The sequence below is a fragment of the Brassica napus genome, chromosome A5, assembly GCF_020379485.1.
Source record: "Brassica napus cultivar Da-Ae chromosome A5, Da-Ae, whole genome shotgun sequence".
Taxonomy (NCBI): Eukaryota; Viridiplantae; Streptophyta; class Magnoliopsida; order Brassicales; family Brassicaceae; genus Brassica; species Brassica napus.
This window is the reverse complement of record NC_063438.1, coordinates 9,741,380-9,760,557: the sequence shown is the minus strand read 5'-3', so window position 1 is coordinate 9,760,557 and position 19,178 is coordinate 9,741,380. Positions and strand designations below refer to the sequence as shown.

The window sequence follows — 19,178 nt, the reverse complement described above, 5'->3', positions numbered from 1 at the left end:
TATATATATATTAATCATAATAGGTAATATATATATGAATCATACTAGGTAATTAAGTATCTTTAATTTTTTTAAATGAAAAATATTTTTTGTACATTAATTAATTTTATAATTATTTTAATAGAAAATATAATATATGTTTAGATGACGCAATTTATTTCTCTAAAAATTCTAAAAATCATTTTAATAATGATATATATCATAACTAAAATGTTGTAATGTTTCTAAAATAAATAGGGATTACTTTATACTCATTTATAGTGGATAAAACTTGGGCTTGTTAAATATTGGGTTTTGGTGTATACAAAAAATGTTCTTAGTTATCATTTTAGAAAACATTATGATTGTAATTTGAGGTTCTTTGTTGTTGTTGGGTTGTCTTGTTTAGAGAACTATGTAACTAAACTTTTCAAAACATGGTTATCTTAGATAAGGATTTTAAAATTCATTTTCTAAAATATTTAGACAGAAATCTTTTAACGATTTCTTTCAGTATTTGAAATATTTTTCCTTTCCGGTTATCTTAATTATAGATTTTTTTATTCATTTGGAACTATTTATATATGTGTATCTCAGTTTAGTCTTAATCATATCTCTAAGGTTCCCTTTCTCCTCAGACGCTGTCATGTCTCAAATCATCGAGCACATCGTCGTTTTCAAGGTCAAAGACAATGTCGACTCCGACAAGATTGAAGCCATGGCCAACGACCTCAAGAACCTCGGCACCATCGACCAAGCGCTTTACCTCTCCGCCGGTCCTATCCAACGTCTCATATCCCCCCTGGGCTTCACACACGTCCTTCATAGCCGAGGAAGATCTCAACGCGTACGTGGCACATCCTGTTCACCTTCGCGCTGTCGAGGAATGGATGCCTATCTGGGAAGACGTCATGGCCTTTGATTATATCGCCGATATAGTCCCCGGGAGCCTAACACCACCTCCAGGATCCGTTGGGAAGATCACGTTACTCAAGGTGAAAGAGAACCTCTCAGACGAGGCGAAGATGGAGATCATGGATGTGGTTAAGGAGAAGTCTGCAGGAGCTGATCAGATCACAGTGGGACTGGGAGAAACCTTCTCTCCGGTTAATGCAAAGGGTTTCTCGATTGCATCGGTTGCGTATCTGAAGGTTCTGGGAGAAACTGAGACTCTCCAGGACTTGGTGAAGGAAAAGGTTGGTGATTATGTCGATGGTACCATTGTTGTTGAGTTCGTTGTACCTTTGTCCTCATAAGTCTCTGTGAAAAAAAAAGAGCTCAAGTTTCAATTACTTGAAGCCTTTGTTACTGTCGAATAATAATGTTTCAGAAACTTTGGACCATGCAATGCCTTCCATTTTCTTTATTTGAGATTTAATTCAAAATATGATTATTGCAGTTTTAAGATAACTTGACCAGCCTACCGAATTAATTCTAAATCTTATTTAGAATGCTGGTTTTGTTTGTTTAAGTGTTAACAAGATGCAGGACACATAGCTTCAGACTTCAGTGATCTGATTCGGGACATATTTTGTTTAGAAATAAGATGTGGAACAATGATCAACTTGAAGCAACATGCACGACCTATAACCCACATGTTAGGATGTCAAATGGGTTGTTTTTTTTTTTCTTCAAACAGCTATTCTATTACACAAGATTGAGGTTGTCAGAACAACCAATATAATACAATTCCCTATGGAAAGATCTTGCTATCTTAGCTAATAAATCACACTATACATTTTCCGAACGAGGAACAAAGACAATCAATAACTCTGTGAATCTGATTTTCAACTTCATAAACTCCTCCAACTCAGTATAAAAGTTTGGCCATGTTTCGGGGTCTTTGATCATCCTTGCAGTCGGTCCCAAAAGATTGATATGCCAATACCTGAATTGAAGCATACAATCCATTGCCCAAGATAAAGCCTCCAATTCTGAATGCAATAAGGAGATTCGTCGGTGTTGATTCCTTACTCCCAAATATCAACCAAATATAAAAATATATATTAAACTAAATATTTGAATTAAATATTAATGTAATAGATAATTTTTTTAGACGTTCAATAATAATATCTTAGTCTATTTTGGATACATATTATGAATTAACATCATGTCTCGTACAAGTTTTTTTTTTTTTGAGAATTTAAATTTTTTTGGGATCTATCGGGTATCCATTTAGTTTCAGTTCGGATAAAACTCATAACCTGAAATACAATAAAACAAAATATATTCGGTATTTATGTCTGGTTAAGATTGATTCGAATTTATTTTTATCAGATCGGGTGCGGTTCAAATTTTCGGATTCGGTTTATTTTCCCACTTCTCGTGGTAAATGTATAGCCTTTTCGTAACTTTTAACAAATAGTCATGAACTTCTTGTGGCTATTTTTTGGTTATAGTCGAAATTTGTACTAGTGTTTGTTAATATTTTATATACATTTTAAAGCATAATATATGTTGTAAGAAACCAATATCTAAAAGTACGTGTATGTACTGGAGTTTGAATGCCTTGATCTTAAAACTAATTATCCAAATTTCAATCAATCCAGCTCTAAGAACCTCAAAAGTATTTTATTTACATCAGATTGAGTGACTCGAATATTGATTTTGAATTATTTAGGTTCGTAATACATAATTTAAGAACTGACCCTACATGAAATATAATCTCGAAATGTAGCATAAGTGTATATTTAGAGCATTTCCAAAAAAAAATCCAAAAAAAATTCTGTAACTTCAAATATAGAGTTTTTTGTCCTTAAAAAAAAACTTAAAAACTTCAAATTTAGTGTTTTAAAAAGTGAAATTTCATATTTGAAGTTTCACTACCAAAACTCCAAATTTGAAGTTTTATCTTTTTATTTGTATTTTGGTCCTTATAATTAACTACACATAATATTTATGATTATTTAGCACTTTTTCTTTTATCTTTTTAATTTTTAAAATTTTGTATATCATAAATATTTCGAATTTATTTTTATAAATTCAAATTTTACACATAAAATTAATAAAATTTTAAAATAAGATTTGTAATATTTTAAAACGAGAACTAAACAACAAGAATATTACAAAAGAAACTTAATAAAAACTATTAAAACGATACATGAAGATATAATTATTGCAAAAAATTTAAATATTACAACAACACTAATAGTTTAGTAAATTTGCTTCGGAACCTCTAAAATATTGTCCAAACAAATTTTATGTAACCGAAAATGGAGCATTAGGGAAGTAATTTTATGGAATAATGTGATATTTTTATTTTACTTTAATATTTAATAATGTATTTCTATTTATAATTTTATATTTTAGTGTAAGAGTTTATTAGTTGATATTACTGTAATATTTTAATATATGTTCTAGTTATTTATAAAGTTTTTATGAATTTATATTAATTATGACAAATATAAAGACCATAATGTAAATTACAAGTAGTTTTGGAAATTAATTTGAAGTTTTTCTTTTGGAGTAGAACACTTCGAAATTTTAAATATAGAGTTTTGCAAACTATAAAATAGAGAGTCTTTTTGGAAATGCTCTTAGTGGTTATACATATGAGTGGGCATTTCGGCTTTAACTACGAGTTCGGTTTAGGTTATTTGTGTCTAAGAAAACTTTAACCAAAGTCAACCCAAATTAGTTTGTTTTGGTTTATGTTCGATTTGGTTCGGGTTTTGTTCGGTTCGGTTCGGTTTTAGTTTGCTTCGTTTGTGTCTGGTTCGGTTTAATTTTGTTTTGTTTGTATTTTTCAGTTCAATTGAGTTGATTTTTAATTTTTTTATAGTTCAATTACAAAAATATAATTTATAAAACATTAAAAATCATCATTTAACACTAAATCATTATTTTTAAATATTTAAACATAAAACAAACATCACAATAAATATGCAGAAAATCTAATCCAATAAATATTTTTATTATTATCTTCAAACGTAATATAAATATCATAAATAACTTTCCCGTTTTGATGTTAATATATGAGATTCATATTCTTTTAATTAATTTTAGTTGTGTTTATTCTATTAATCAAGAAGTAAAATGTATAAAATGTTTAGTTGTGTAGTCTAAAAGGTTAAATATATTAAATCTTAATCTTAATAATATTAGTATATGTAATTAGTATATGTAATTAATCTAATTAAAAACATCGGTTCTTTGGTTTGGTTCAGTTTAAAACTAAACCAAACCGAACCATTTGAGTTGATAAAATCTTGAACCAAATGGTTTAGACATATAATTTGGTTCGATTTGGATCGGTTTGGAATCCGTTTGTTCGGTTCCTTTTTTTTTTTGCCCACCCCTAGCTCTACATCTTTTTACTTGTGATAATAAATTATTTATAAGAAAGCATTTCACTAACCATTCAGAAAATGTAAAAATACCATCAAACACCATCACAAATTTATCAAATCGTACCTGCAAGTTGCAATAATGACTGTCAACATGACCTCATACTGATTTGTTGATGTCAGGTTGATGATTACGGACGATCTTGCTTTACAAAGCTGGTGAAAAGAAAAAACTGGCAATAACCATTTTCATAGAGATGCTAGCATAAACTTTCCTTGCGGATTTTTTTATCTTAACTGTTTGCTTTGCAGTTAAAGCTACTACTAAATTGAGCGCCAATAACATGACTGTTTTCATCAGTGAAGAGTTGAACTCGAAGGATGGGTCTGCTAAATATGAGCTGAAGTCAACTTTCAAGAAAGGTAGACATAAGAAACAGAAATATTGTCTTATTACATGCGATTGCATAAATGTAAAACAAGTCAGACAACAACATGATACATAGCAAATCATATTGCAACATAAATAACGGTGCAAGACAGGTACCAGACGACGATTCCTTCGATAGCTTCAAATGGTTGCTTATTCGGTGATGGGAACCACATGGACCCCAATCTGATTAATCAGGGCACTGGATTTTCCGTGGAATCCGACGATCTTGTAACCTTCCTTCTGGATGGCGAAGCTGGAAGCAGATTCGAGTCCGAATGGTGGAGAGGTGCGTTTGTTAGTCTTGAACCTAAGCATTGTTATAACTCCACTTTCAGCTCCAACTACGTTATCGTGACAACCTTCTATAGATGTAATGTACTCACTCGGATAATCCAGCTCAAACTGTTATAGTAAAAGAACATTGTTAGGCTATTTTAAGTTTAAAATAAAAATAATGCAAATGGATGTATGAGAGAAATTAAGTGAATCACCTCCTCGTAACCAAGCAACGTTTTCTTTCCATGTTCTTTGCCCACAATCATCTCACTAGTTTCATTCTCGTACTCAAACATGAGAGAGGCAATACCAACATCTCCTTGTCCTACGTATATCTTCTTCACATTTTTGAAAACGCCATCGTCCCAAAAATCTCCTCCATCACCACCATGTCCTTGGAGTTTCTCTGAAGGAGGAGAAGGAGGAGAGAAAGGAGAGTAATACACCCCAATACTGTCAATACAAGAACCTACTCGTCCATGGAACCCAACAATAACATTTCCTTTGCTCTCATGCACGAACTTGGTACCAGTCACCGTTCCAATGTTGGAAGAGGTTCTCCCTTTTGATGTTTTGAAAATTAACGACCTAAGGACAATACATCCATAAGGTTGAGTAACAGCGTAGCTTCCCTCCACAGATGTGATATATTCACGTGGATGATCAACCTCAAACTGCAAGTAATCATAATACAGTGAATTTTCTATAAATTAATAATATCAAAATTGCAATAATTTATTAACTATAAAGTTATTATTTTATGATTTATTAGAATAATATACTTACAAAAAAAAATTAAAATAGAAGTTACAACTTCTCTTCATGTGTGATTATTTTAAAAATGAACCTTCCCTAAAAAATCGTATTTCATTTATTTTCAATCAACATTAAGTTATCACAGCTTATATTCTTGACATATATAACAACTCCACCTATAAAATAATAAAAATCTGTTTACAAAAAATCTAAGAAACTCTTATTAAAAGTTATAAATATTTTTTTATAAAATGATGCATTAATTAATTTCTTAATTAGTAGTATAATATTATTACAACTTAATGTTAATTAATATTTTATTATAAAATAAAAAATAAAATTTGTATGCTATTTTCATAAACCCTCTAATTATGGTCTATATTATATTAAAATAAAAGTACTATATGAATTAAATATAAAAACTATATTAAATTGATAGATTAAATAATTTTATTTTTATAAATCTTTCATTTAAATATCATTTCCATTCTATTAAAATAGAAGTCACAACTTCTTTTCATGCGTGATTATTTTTAAATTGAACCTTCCTAGAAAATCATATTTCATTTATTTCTAATTAACATTTTGGCATCACATAAATATGACAAATCTTAAAAACAAATTTCAAATATCTTTTACAAAATAATGCAGTAATTTGTTTCGTAATTATTATAATATTATTACAAATTAATGTTAATTAAGATTTTATTATAAAATAAAATATATATTATAGTTTATATTACATTAAAATAGAAGTGCTATATGAATTAAATATAAAATTGATTAATTAACTTATTTTATTTAAAAAATATTTCATATAAAATATCATTCACCATTAAAACAGGTAAACATTCGTAAACTATGTATAATTTTTTTCAAAAAGTAATGTGTAAATTATTATGGCATAAAAATATATTTACTTATAAAATCCTGTTATATACTAAAATTATAGATGTTAAAGTATATTTTTTTTAAACACAACAAGGAAATATAAATAAATATATATTTTGTTATATAGAATAACTAAATAAAATTTAAAAATATTTTCTATGAAAACTTTAGAAATTAAAAATATATATTTTGAAAGAGATTATCTATTTGATTATTTCAGATTATGAATCTATTGTACAGAACTTGAAATTATATTAGTATGTAATAAAAAAAAGTAAAATGTATAAAACAATTCTGTATATATTAATAATGTCAAATACAAAACCTAAGCAATAAGATTATAGAATTACATTGATATAAACTTAAAATGTAAATATCTATGATTATATCTAAGTTATACATTTATAAAATGTATAAATTACCCGCACGGACGTACGGGTCAAGCTCTAGTTTTGTTATTACTATCATATTTTGGAATATTAAACCTAGGATCATAAAATTTTATTAGTATATATGTCGTATTTATTAATTTACTAAGTATTAATTTATAATATGTATACTGTATATTAGTAATTAACATCTTGAATTCATGAAGTGATTATTGGTTAGAAGGAATTAGGAAAACCTCATATTCGGTTCCTTCCTTAACCCCTCGCTGACGCATCTCCACTTGACCAGCTATGTCATAGTCGAACTTGATATGCCTAATTGCAGTACCATCGAATGTAACATATACTTTTCTTAAACCATCACAGTCACCGCCATCGTCATAACTTCTGCCTGTAGTTTGACCACCTTCCATTGCTGATTTGGTTGATGGAATCCTGATGAAATATGCTCCAAGAGAGTTGAGATTTTTCTCAGCAAACCCATGAAATCCAATGATTTTCTTCCCGTTGGCTGCTAGTGAAAACTTAGTACCCTCGTTAAACCCCATGAGATCAGAAGTCTTCTGGTTTGTGATGAATCTAAGCGACTGAATCACACCTGTTGATTCATCGTAATAACCCTCAACAGATCTCAAATATTCATTCTCCAAATGGATAATGTCAAACTGCATACAAAAGAAACAAAAAAAAAACGTTGATAAATAAATCGAATTGGTATATTCACATAACACGATTTTGTAATTTAAAAATACTATTTAATAGTTCATTTTAAGTTAGATGTTTTATATTTTAATTTGAAGGGTATTTGAGTTTTGAGATATTGAAATGCAAATTTTGTATTAGAACTTTTTTTTGTTGCACTATGCATATCTAGATGTTTTAAATGTTAAGGATTTTGCATGAAGCATCCAGATGCAAATTTAAAAGAATACTCTCTCCGTTAAATAAAGATAGATTTTCTAATGGTTTCACACATATTAAAAAAATATATTAAATTACTATGATAAGTGCAGTTTTCAATATATTTTAACCAATATTAATTCAATAAAATAAATTAATTTTTTTGAAGTTGACAATTTTTTCATGGAACCATAAAATATTTATTTTTTTGAAACAGATTTTTTTTTTAAAATATCTATTTTTTTTTAAACAGAGAGAGTAACATTTAAGCATCTGCATTCATATGCATCTTGGGAATACAAAAACGGCCTAATTACATACCGTTTGAGTCATCCCACGACCAGATACACCATGGACTGGTCCAACAATAGTTTGACCAGCCTTCTTATACTCAAACTTGATGAACTGAATGCCTTCAAGACCACCTCGTACATGTATCTTTGTTACACCCTCGTAATCTGATCCATCATCCCATTGAACTCCTCCTTTTCCGCCTTTAGGTTCCACCTTCAACGCTATCATTTAAAGAATTTTTTTCATTCTTTTATGGTTCATTGTTTGCAATAGGCATAATCATTTGCATTAGTAATTAGGCAGGTACCTGTTTCTTGAGAAGGGAAAACTTGAGAGTAATATGCACCAATGCTATCAACACAAGAACCCACCCGTCCATGGAATCCAACAATAGCATTACCTTTGCTCTCCAGCACGAACTTGGTACCAGTCACTGGACCAATCGTTGAAGAGGTTCTCCCTTTTGATGTTTTGAAAGTCAATGACGTAAGGACAATACAGTTGTAAGGTTGTGTAACAGCGTAGCTTCCTTCCACAGATGTGATATATTCATATGGATGATTGATCGTAAACTGCAATAATAGATAATAGATTGTTCATAGAACTAACTAAGTTTTAACTAAAGCGTCCACCTGTCAAGTTGAAACAAATGTTTAACCTCATGTTGTGTTCCGGTCGTCACCCCTCGCTCACGAATTTCCTCATTGCCAGCTTTGTCGTAGTGGAACTTGATATGCCTGATCGCAGTGCCATCCGTTGTAACAACAACTTTTTTTACACCATCGTAGTCACCACCATCGTCATAACCTACACCTGTAGTTTGACCACCTTGCATTGCTGATTTGGTTGGTGGCATCCTGATGAAATATGCTCCAAGAGAGTTGAGATTCTTCTCAGCAAATCCATGAAACCCAATGATTTTCTTTCCCCTGGCTCTTAGTGAAAACTTAGTACCCTCGTCGTACCCAATGAGATCAGAAGTCTTCATGTTAGTTTCAAACTGAAGCGATTGTATCACACCGGTAGACTCGTTGTAGTAACCCTCAACAGATACCAAATGTTCGTTCTCCATATGCTTTATCTCGAGCTATGTAAAAAATGATAAAACAGAAAAAAGATCGTTTGTGGTGCCAATGATATATAGGATTAAGTTTAATAAAACAGTAAATCGGGTATAACTGAAACGATTTTTTTAGACGGCGCGTAGATGCCTACTAGACACTAATCTTGTATAGAAAATCTAATTACGGTCTAGCAATTTTCTGAACATTTAGGACTGAAGAGATGAAGTTTCGTCTAATTAATTATTTAGAGACCTTTTTTTTGTCAAAATGTTATATTTAAGACACGTTTTCATACCGTTTGTGTCAAACCACGACGATCAGAGACACCATGGATTGGTCCAACGGTTGCTTTTCCAGCTTTGACATACTCAAACATAATGAACTGAATGCCTTCACGACCACCTCGTACATGTATCTTTGTTACACCCTCATAATCGAATCCATCATCCCATTCTTTCCCTCCATTTCCACCTTTAGCTTCCACCTTTAGGACCATAGTGTACTGCGTAGTGTCTAAAGATTTTGTTGCTTAGTCATTAATTTATTTGAATCATTACCAACTTGAGCGGAAAATGCAAATTCATTTTGTGGAAACAAAGTAGAGAAATTACTTAGAACATACCTAAAAACGTTTTTGTCATCTTAAAAATAAAAATGACCAAAATAACTTAAATGTTTTATAAAAAAAAAGTAAATATACACTTATATTTATAAGGTTAATTAATTTAGACATTAGAGTTAAGAGATGAGATTTAGGATTTAAGGTTTAGAGTTTAGCTTTTAAAGTTTAGAGTTGAAGAACAGGGTTTTAGAGATAGGATTTCAAATTTAAAAAAATAAAAAAAAATTAAAAATTTAAAATAAAAAATACTATTTTGATTATTTTAGTTTTTGAGATCCATTTTTATTATAAAAACTTAAAAAAAATCTACCCCAGAGAATTATCCAACAAAGTAAGCCGATGTTAATTTTCAAAAGAAAAACAAAGTAAGCCGATGTTTACTGGGTTGAGAGTAAACAGTTTTCACTGCTTTATATGTTACCAAGTGGAGTGAAAATATAAAATCAACTACTTTATATAAAATATGAGAGAGAGAGAGAGAGAGAGAGATTACCTCTTCTGCTGGAGTAGAGAGAGAGAGAGAGAGAGAGAGAGAGAGAGAAAGAGAGCTGATGAAGAGTTGAGTGATGATGTAAAAGCAGGCACCGAAGGTGCCCTTTTATACATGATTTTGCATTTCTTCTTTTTTTTGGTAAAAATGTTAAGAAATTTATACAGAAATGAATTTATTAATCCTAACATTAATCATAGTCCTAACTTTATCATTTTCTAACTCATCACGATGCCACCATATTCGTGAAACTTCCAATATATCCAATTTGTATTGACTGGTGACTCATGGTAACGTACAGGCGATAAACGTGCATTTTGGAATATTTTAATCATTTAATTATCTCTCTCTTGCAACGATCTTATGATCATTTGATCAATTTTTATTTGGATCCAAGCAACCTAAACACGCATTTGGAATTCTTGTGTTTTTAATAAAAAAGTGTAATATGTATATGTTCGGGTTATTTTTCTCTAGTTTAAGATTTTCTAAATTTCATAGGAAAAAATATCTTTTGGCTACTTCTTTCTTAATTATATCTAGTTGTAATTATAACTAAGTAAACGGCCGAGGTTTACAATGCCGCTAAACTTAAACTTCGAATAAATAAACATTTTTGATGAAAAAAAAGGATAAGTAAACATTTTCTTTTCTCACCGTTTAACGTGGATCCAACAAGAGGTTGAATGCTCGTGGATCTCAAAGTTTTATAGTACAGGCATACTAAATTAGCCGATATAATAGGGCATGTTGAATTTCTTTTTAGAATTTTTTCATATTTTAAATCCGGTTTGACGTTTTGAGGCATGTGCTTAAGATAAAATCAAATAGAAACTTGTACTGAATTGATCGTTCTGTATGATCTATCCTCTATATATTATTTGAGAAGCATTGCAACATTTTTTTGTAGCCACGTGTCATCACTATAATGATTCTTAGAATCATTAGAAAAATAAGTTGGTCCATTTAAATATATAATAAGTTTTTTATTAAACCACAATAAATGCATTATTAATGTGATTCATTATTTCCTTAAATAAGATTACGGAATTGCCTAGTGTGACTAAAGTATATATGACAATTAATAATTTTGAATAATAAAGATTTGATAAAAATAAGTGTGTATTATAATTATATTTATTTAATTTTAAGCTATTAAAATAAATTAAACAATCATAGTAACCATATAATAAAAATTTAAAAAATTATTTATATATTATATTTTGATTTTTTTTAAACGAGTATAAATTACTAAAACTATTAAAAGTTTCACATTCAAATTTTGTGATCTATGATTTAAAATTTTTGTTATGACATGATACCAATAATTAAAAAATAATATAAGTTGAAAGTCTCATTTAATAAGTATCAAAAATAAAAGATATATAAATATATGTATCATTTTAAATTAAACTATATGCCATATAAAAAAACATAAATATCGTAATTTTGAAATTTACTTTAAACATTGTTTTTGATAAAAAAATTAAAAAAATATTGACAACTTAATTTTTTAAAATATTATAAATGACTTAAACTATTATTGCCACAGTGAAAATTTTGTTATCACTAATTTAGACTTTTTCCTATAACAGATACAAATGATAAAAAAAATATGAGCAAAAAGCATCATCTAATAAATATTAATATTAACATATACCATATATATGTCACTATCATTTAAATTTAATTATATATCATATCAAATAGAAAAAATATTTTTTCGATTTATTAAATTTATTTATATGTTCGCACCAATTTAATTATATAAGTAGTAGATAATGACTTTTTAATTGTTCAATATATATTTATTATTTCATAATATGCTATAAACATATAATATATAAAATAATTTATATATATAATGTTCATCTCGCGCAAGGCGCGGATCTTAACCTAGTTTCTATTTAATTACCATAAGCTATTATTAAGTTAAACTCATGTATGCAGAGCCCTTTCTATCATGTTAGATGCCAATATGCCATAGACGAATTAAAAAAAACGACATATTATAGTCTCTATTGTAAATTCTTTAAAGAACAAGTAAAGAAACTATTTCAAACATTAATTACAGATCTAATATTTACAATCAATAAAAATATTTGTTAAAATTTAGTTCACATAAAGTAGACAAAATGTACTAAAGCTAAATAAATATGATTTTTTATCCAAGCACAATAAGTTTTAAAAAGTAAATAACAATATGAATAAATGTTAAATAAATAGAGAAGTAAAACAGAAAAAAAAATTATAACATGTAAAAGCTCTATGTATATATATTAATACTATTAAAACATAAATACTTTTGAACTGAGGCATATGTGTTTGAACATACAAAAGACAGCACACCATGGGTTACGAATTTACCATTAATTCTAGGGCGATAGTGTTTTACAGATGGTTCTTGATATAGCATCTTAGAAGGTTTTGATGGTTTGATGGGGGCAAGAAATGTCAGGGATACTCTTTCCCCTATTCATGCGGAGGTGAAAACGCTATTTTGGGCAATGGAGTGTATGAGGAACTTGCGTCAGTTTCAGATTACGTTTGCAACGAATTGTATTCAATTGGTGAAGATGGTTTCAAAACCAAAAAAATTTCCAGCATTTGCAAGTTATTTGGAAGATATCAAAACTTTGAAAGAAATTTTTTTTTCAGCTTAGAGATCATTCATATTCACAAACACAGAATTAAAAGACGAATATTCTAGCACGCAGTATCAGGAAACAATCATATTTCATCGTTTACATGGATACAGAATTTCCGGTTTGGTTTACAAAACCAGTATTGAGTTTATTTAAGCTGATCAAAAAAAGACATAAATACTTTTTTCATCTATTTACAAATAATCTATGGTGGACCATTAAATTTATTTAAGTTTCCAATATTTTTGACATACTCTATATTAATTATTTTTAAATATACAATCTAATCTCAATATAACCTCAGATAATGGACCCACTAACCTAACAAATCACATACAACAATCTTACGTAATCTTTTCTTTGTTTCAAATTTTGAATAACTTATATGTATATCATTTGTTTCTAATTATTAGCTATGCACTTCTTAACTTCAATTCATCGTACAAATTTTTTATATACTATTATAATATTACAAGTTTTACTAACTATTATAAGGTATGTATTGTTTATTGTTTATGTATACTGATATTATAATTTGGTGATGAAGAAAAAAAATTGATAATATAATTTGGTTATGCTTCAATTTTGTATATAGTTTACAATGATTATAATACAAATTAAATTACCATCATTATAAACATATATGATGAATATACGTCAATAGTCAAAAGTTATTATTTTATTCAATAACTACAGAGCTTTAATTGTTTTACTAGATTTTGATCCGTGCTTAAAAAGCGCGGGTTTGATTTTTTATTAATTTATTGATCAAAAACTGATTTACAAACTACCATTATTTTTGTTTCGAACTTGAGTTTTTAGGTTTTTATCATTTGTTTTTCTTTTCTTTTCAAAATATGGATTTTTTTTCGAAATATGGTAGTTGTTCTATAAAAATATTTGAGTTTTAAGATTTGTTTTCATATCCGACCTAGATTCATGGTTGAACCTAAAACCCGATACATTGTATATAATCTGGTTCATATTTAATGAAAAATTCGTTAATTAAAAATAACCCGGTAAAAACCCAAAAACTCACTATTAACCTTCAATCTGATACCATTGATCCGATAAAACATAAAATATATGATAGTATTTTTTAAAAAAAATTGATTAAATTACTCATATATTTTTTAATATTACATAAGTTAGTGATTCTTTATAATTTGATGAAATTTTATTATATTATCTATATAAAAAATAATAATAAAAAACTTATTGATATGACAATTTTAGTTTATTTTCGTTATTAATAACGTATTATAAGTTTGTGATTTTATTTTAGATTAAAAATTTTATTTTAATATAATTTTTAAAATATTCTTGAACACTCGTAATTGTCATATTAATAATATGTATAAAATGACATTATATATGAAAAAATGATATTCAAATATGTATATGATATATGGTATAGGATATATGATTTGGTTTGTATTGAAAATCTGTATAATATTCAAATGAACTATTTTGAATATTGATACATATATTTAAGAAAATCATATTTTCATGTTTGTTAATTTATTTATAGTTCATAATATATTTATACTTATATTAAATTTAAAGTTAATATATCTTTTAAATATATATAGGCTCATTATTAATAAATCTCTTTAGGTGTATTTGTATGCCCAAAAACAAAAGAGTTAAATGCCATTAATGAATTTTATTAATTCTTTGTAAAAATAAGGGTATTTTTGAGAAAATATTAATTTTCATTAAGTGAATGATCATGTTTTAATGGTATTGATCACCCAACGTTATTATTTTTATTCGATAACTATAGACACACTTATGCTCAATAATAGACCTATAATATTAAGTCATCAATATTAGCATGAATTAGCAGGTATAATACAACAGATTATATTATATCATTTGGGAGATTTACCAAATATGACTCAAAACTTGATTTTAAATACAAAACTGTATCCAAACTTGAATCAAATGCATAACTAACCTAAAAGCCTTGTGAAATTACAGTCAGCCCTTTGTGACCAAAAAAAAATATAGATACTGTAAGTCATCTAGACGACTTCCAAAGAAGTTTTCTGGTGTAGTTGATCTTAACAATAAATTTAAAAAATATTTTGATAAGTGAAAATTTAAAATCATATAATTATAAATAGTTTTAAGTAATATAAATTAAAATATAATAAAATTGAATAGTTTTCAACATAGATGAGTGAAAGTAGTTAATCATGATATTCTTTGGCTTAGGGTTTGACAACATATGTTGTAGTATTGTATCTATTCTTAGGGTTAGATTTTGGAAAGCTTAAATATTTTTTTGAAAAATTATATTTTACCTATATGTGTTTGTTTTTGTGTATAGTAAACATTTTTTAAGTTTAATTTGATTTTATGAAGTGTTTAGTTTTTTTTTTTTTTTTGTCATCAACAATACAGACTTATACTAACTCTGTAAACCAAACCGGGTGATATGAATCCATGTGAACAACAAAAGACGGTTGCTTTCTAGCACTGCGCGCTAGACGATCCGCCTTTGAATTTTGCGTCCGTGGTACATAGATAATCTCTGATCGGGTGAAGCTCTCTTTCAGGGTCTTGATATCTTCCAAATAATTTGCAAAAGCTGGCCATTCTTCTGGTTCGGAAACCATCTTTACCAATTGAGAACAATCCGTTGCAAACGTAACCTGAAATTGACGTAAATTCCTCATACATTCCATTGCCCAGAGCAACGCTTCAATCTCTGCATGAAGAGGCGATAGACTAGTCCTAACATTCCTCGCCCCCAACAATCCATCAAAACCTTCCAAAGTACTAAGCCAACCTTGTCTTGAAAAACCATCCCCCTCTTTCCACGAGCCATCTGTAAAACACCATCCTCCTGGGATCGACGGCAATATCACATCTATTATTTGTGTTGTCGTCCTCTGGTCATTCACTACTTGTGCCTCAGCCCACAGTGTTGACTCAGTATCAGCCAATTTAAGCGTATCCATAGGATCCATATCCAAATTACTGAAAACTTTATTATTCCTAGCTTTCCAGATATACCATAGTATCCATGCAAACTGATGATCCTCCATCTGCGGGAGAACTCTCCAGAATAGATGATCCATATTTGTGAAGAGGGATCTAGTTGGAAAAATATCTTGATTTGATAGTATCTTCGAAAGAGCCCAGACCTGAAGAGCTGGAGGACATTCAAAAAACACATGATTTGTCGATTCTTCAGGAGCTCCACATCTGGCACAACAAATATCCCCATGGATCCCCCTCGCTTGTAAATTCTTCCGCACTGCTATACATCCTGACACCAGTTGCCATAGGAAATGTTTTAACTTTGGTGGGCACCGTATTTTCCAGCAGTAAGCCTTCAAAACATCAACTGTGGGACCAATCAGTAGCGGTGGCCTTTCTCTATCTGGATAAATCCGCTCGACCTGATATCCTGATTTGACCGTATATTTTCCATTTTTTGTAAAGTGCCATCCATCTTTATCCACCCTCTGAGTCCTGCTCAATGGTATGCTTTCTATAAGTTTCACATCCTGAGGATCCACCAATGTCCGAATTGCCTCTAAATTCCAAGTACGCGAAGTAGAGTCAATGAGGGACTCTACAGTAAGGTCCGGATATAAATTGTGTTGATTTTTATTAGCTGGTCTCGGGCGAGTGGTTGGGAGCCAAGGATCATTCCTTACAGATATAGAAGACCCTGATCCCACCCGTTTAATTAGTCCTTTGCTAACCAGAGATCTAGCAGAAACAATACTCCGCCAGCCATATGACGGAGAATATGAACGAATCGGTTCCAAGGAGGAAGCATTCCTATAATACCGACCTTTGAAAACTCGAGAAAATAAAGTGTTTGGCTTTTCTATCAGACGCCATAGCTGTTTACCCAGCATCGCCGTATTGAAATCAGTGATGTCTTTAAACCCCAAACCTCCTTCATCCTTATTTGCACATACCTTGTCCCATGATTTCCAATGCATACCCCTTGTGCTTCCCCCTGGACTCCACCAGAATTGTGATACCGCACTCGTTAGTTTCTTTACTGTTGCTTTTGGTAATCGGTAGCAGGACATCATATGATTTGGTAATGCTGTAATCACTGATTTAGTGATCACTTCCTTTCCTCCTTTTGTAAAGAACTTAAGAGTCCACCCATTGACTCGATTATTTAAACGATCTTGTACAAAACTAAACACTTGGATCTTTGAGCCCTCCATATTTTCCGGTAAACCCAGGTAGGATCCCATTCCTCCAAGATTCTGGATTCCCAAAATATCTCTTAATTCTTGCCTAACAGATTCTTCAATCTTATATCCAAATTGTATTGAAGACTTATCAAAATTTATTAATTGTCCTGAAACTGCCTCATATTCCTTTAAAATCCTGAGAATGGTTTGACACTCTTCTTTTTGAGCTTTACAAAAGAAAAGGCTATCATCCGCAAAAAGCAAATGAGAAATCGACGGGCAGGCTCTTGCTACCTTCATCCCTGTTAATTGATGCCCTCTCTCTGCCTTCTTTATATTTGCAATTAAAGCCTCAGTACACAGAATAAATAGATAAGGTGATAAAAGATCTCCTTGACGTAAGCTCCTACGGGGAATAATGCAGCCACGTGGTTGTCCATTTATGAGAACCCTATATTCCACAGATGATATACATTCCATCATTAATTTAATCCAATGAAGGTCAAATCCCAGTTTCTGTAATAAGGCCTTTATAAAGTCCCACTCCACTCTATCATACGCTTTGCTCATATCCGTTTTGATTACCATATACTTTCCTTTACATGCTTTATTAGTCCGCAGTCCATGAAACATGATCTCCTGAGCGATAAGAATATTATCAGAGATCAACCTTCCAGCCACAAAAGCCGACTGAGTTTCGGAAATGAGCCAAGGAAGATAAATTTTTAGCCGCTGGCATAAAACTTTCGAAATAATTTTGTACCCTACATTACAAAGACTAATAGGCCTCAATTCCGTCATCCTTGTGTTTAGTTAGTTAATTTAGTTTAGGGGTTATGTTTAGGGTCTTGACGACTAACATATAAGTCGTTTGGCGATTAGAAGACTTCTCTGAAACTCATCTAACTCTCGCTAAAAATATTTTAGTTTCCCGCTAAAAATATTTTACTATCCGGCTAAAAATATTGAAGTCTTTGAAAGTCTTTTGAATCGAAAATATTTAATTTTATTGGAATTTTTGTCTTCATATATAAAGAAAAATTTACACATTCTCTCGTCTCCTCTCAAATGGCTGCAACAAAAATGGTATGTTCCTCATTCTAAAATTCTCCAACCTCTCTCTAATCTCTTTAAACTTATAAACACCAAACTTTATATCAATTTATTTTTTTTGTCTCATATCTTTCTCACTAGTTTATCTTGTTTTGCAGGATTTTCATCACATGGTTTTCATCTTCTATTCATTTAAAGATAGATCTATTAATTTTAGATGTGTATTTTTGTGTGTTCTATAAAGGTAGATATATCTAATTTTTCACTCATTTTATCTGTTTTAAGCCATTTGAACGTTTTTGGATATGCAAGTTTTTAGATCTGGATTTGGATATGCAGGTTTTTCAGATATAGAAGACTTCTGGGACGACTTACCTGTTAGTCGTCTAAAACATAATACGGTAGAAGATTTCTAGAACGACTTACCTGGAAGTCTTCTGACGGAGTCTTCTGACGGAGTCTTCTCACATGTCTCCCTTTCATAACAGATCTGAGCATTTTGGAAAGTTCGTATATCTGATTTTTCTTCATTTGGTAACTTCATATTGCATAAAATTCTTACCTTTTTTCCCAAACTAAAATTCTCTAAACCCATTCTAATCTCTTTGACTTGAAAACACCAAACTTTATATGAAATTTTTATTTTTGTCTCATGTCTTTCTCACTAATCTATCTTTTTGTTGTAAGTTTTTAACAAGATGGTTCTCATCTTCTACTTGGATATGTACTTTGTGTGTTATATAAAAGTAGATCTATATAATCTTCCACTCATTTTCTCTGTTTTTAAGTCATTTGAACATTTTTTGATATATAGGTTTTTCAAATCTGGAGCAGACTTTGGAACATTTATGGAAACTCTTCTTGGAAGTCTTCTAAAATATAATGCACTAGAAGACTTACGAGAAGTCTTCTGGAAGTCTTCTAG

At 29.9% G+C, this 19,178-nt stretch overlaps 1 protein-coding gene and 1 pseudogene across 1 annotated transcript; one reads left to right on the top strand and one right to left on the bottom strand.

Moving 5' to 3' along the window:
- The first annotated feature begins 589 nt into the window (after positions 1 to 589).
- On the top strand, positions 590 to 1,322 carry LOC125609521 (annotated as a pseudogene).
- A 3,361-nt stretch (positions 1,323 to 4,683) lies between these two features.
- Positions 4,684 to 10,279, bottom strand: LOC125609520 (jacalin-related lectin 11-like). The gene is made up of 7 exons (XM_048781002.1): positions 9,564 to 10,279; positions 8,863 to 9,291; positions 8,512 to 8,776; positions 8,232 to 8,425; positions 7,247 to 7,675; positions 5,190 to 5,648; positions 4,684 to 5,100 (listed from the first exon to the last, which is right to left on the bottom strand). Exons 1-7 carry the CDS (start codon positions 9,762 to 9,764, stop codon positions 4,849 to 4,851), a joined length of 2,229 nt encoding a protein of 742 aa, XP_048636959.1. The 5' UTR covers positions 9,765 to 10,279; the 3' UTR covers positions 4,684 to 4,848.
- Positions 10,280 to 19,178: the final 8,899 nt, after the last annotated feature.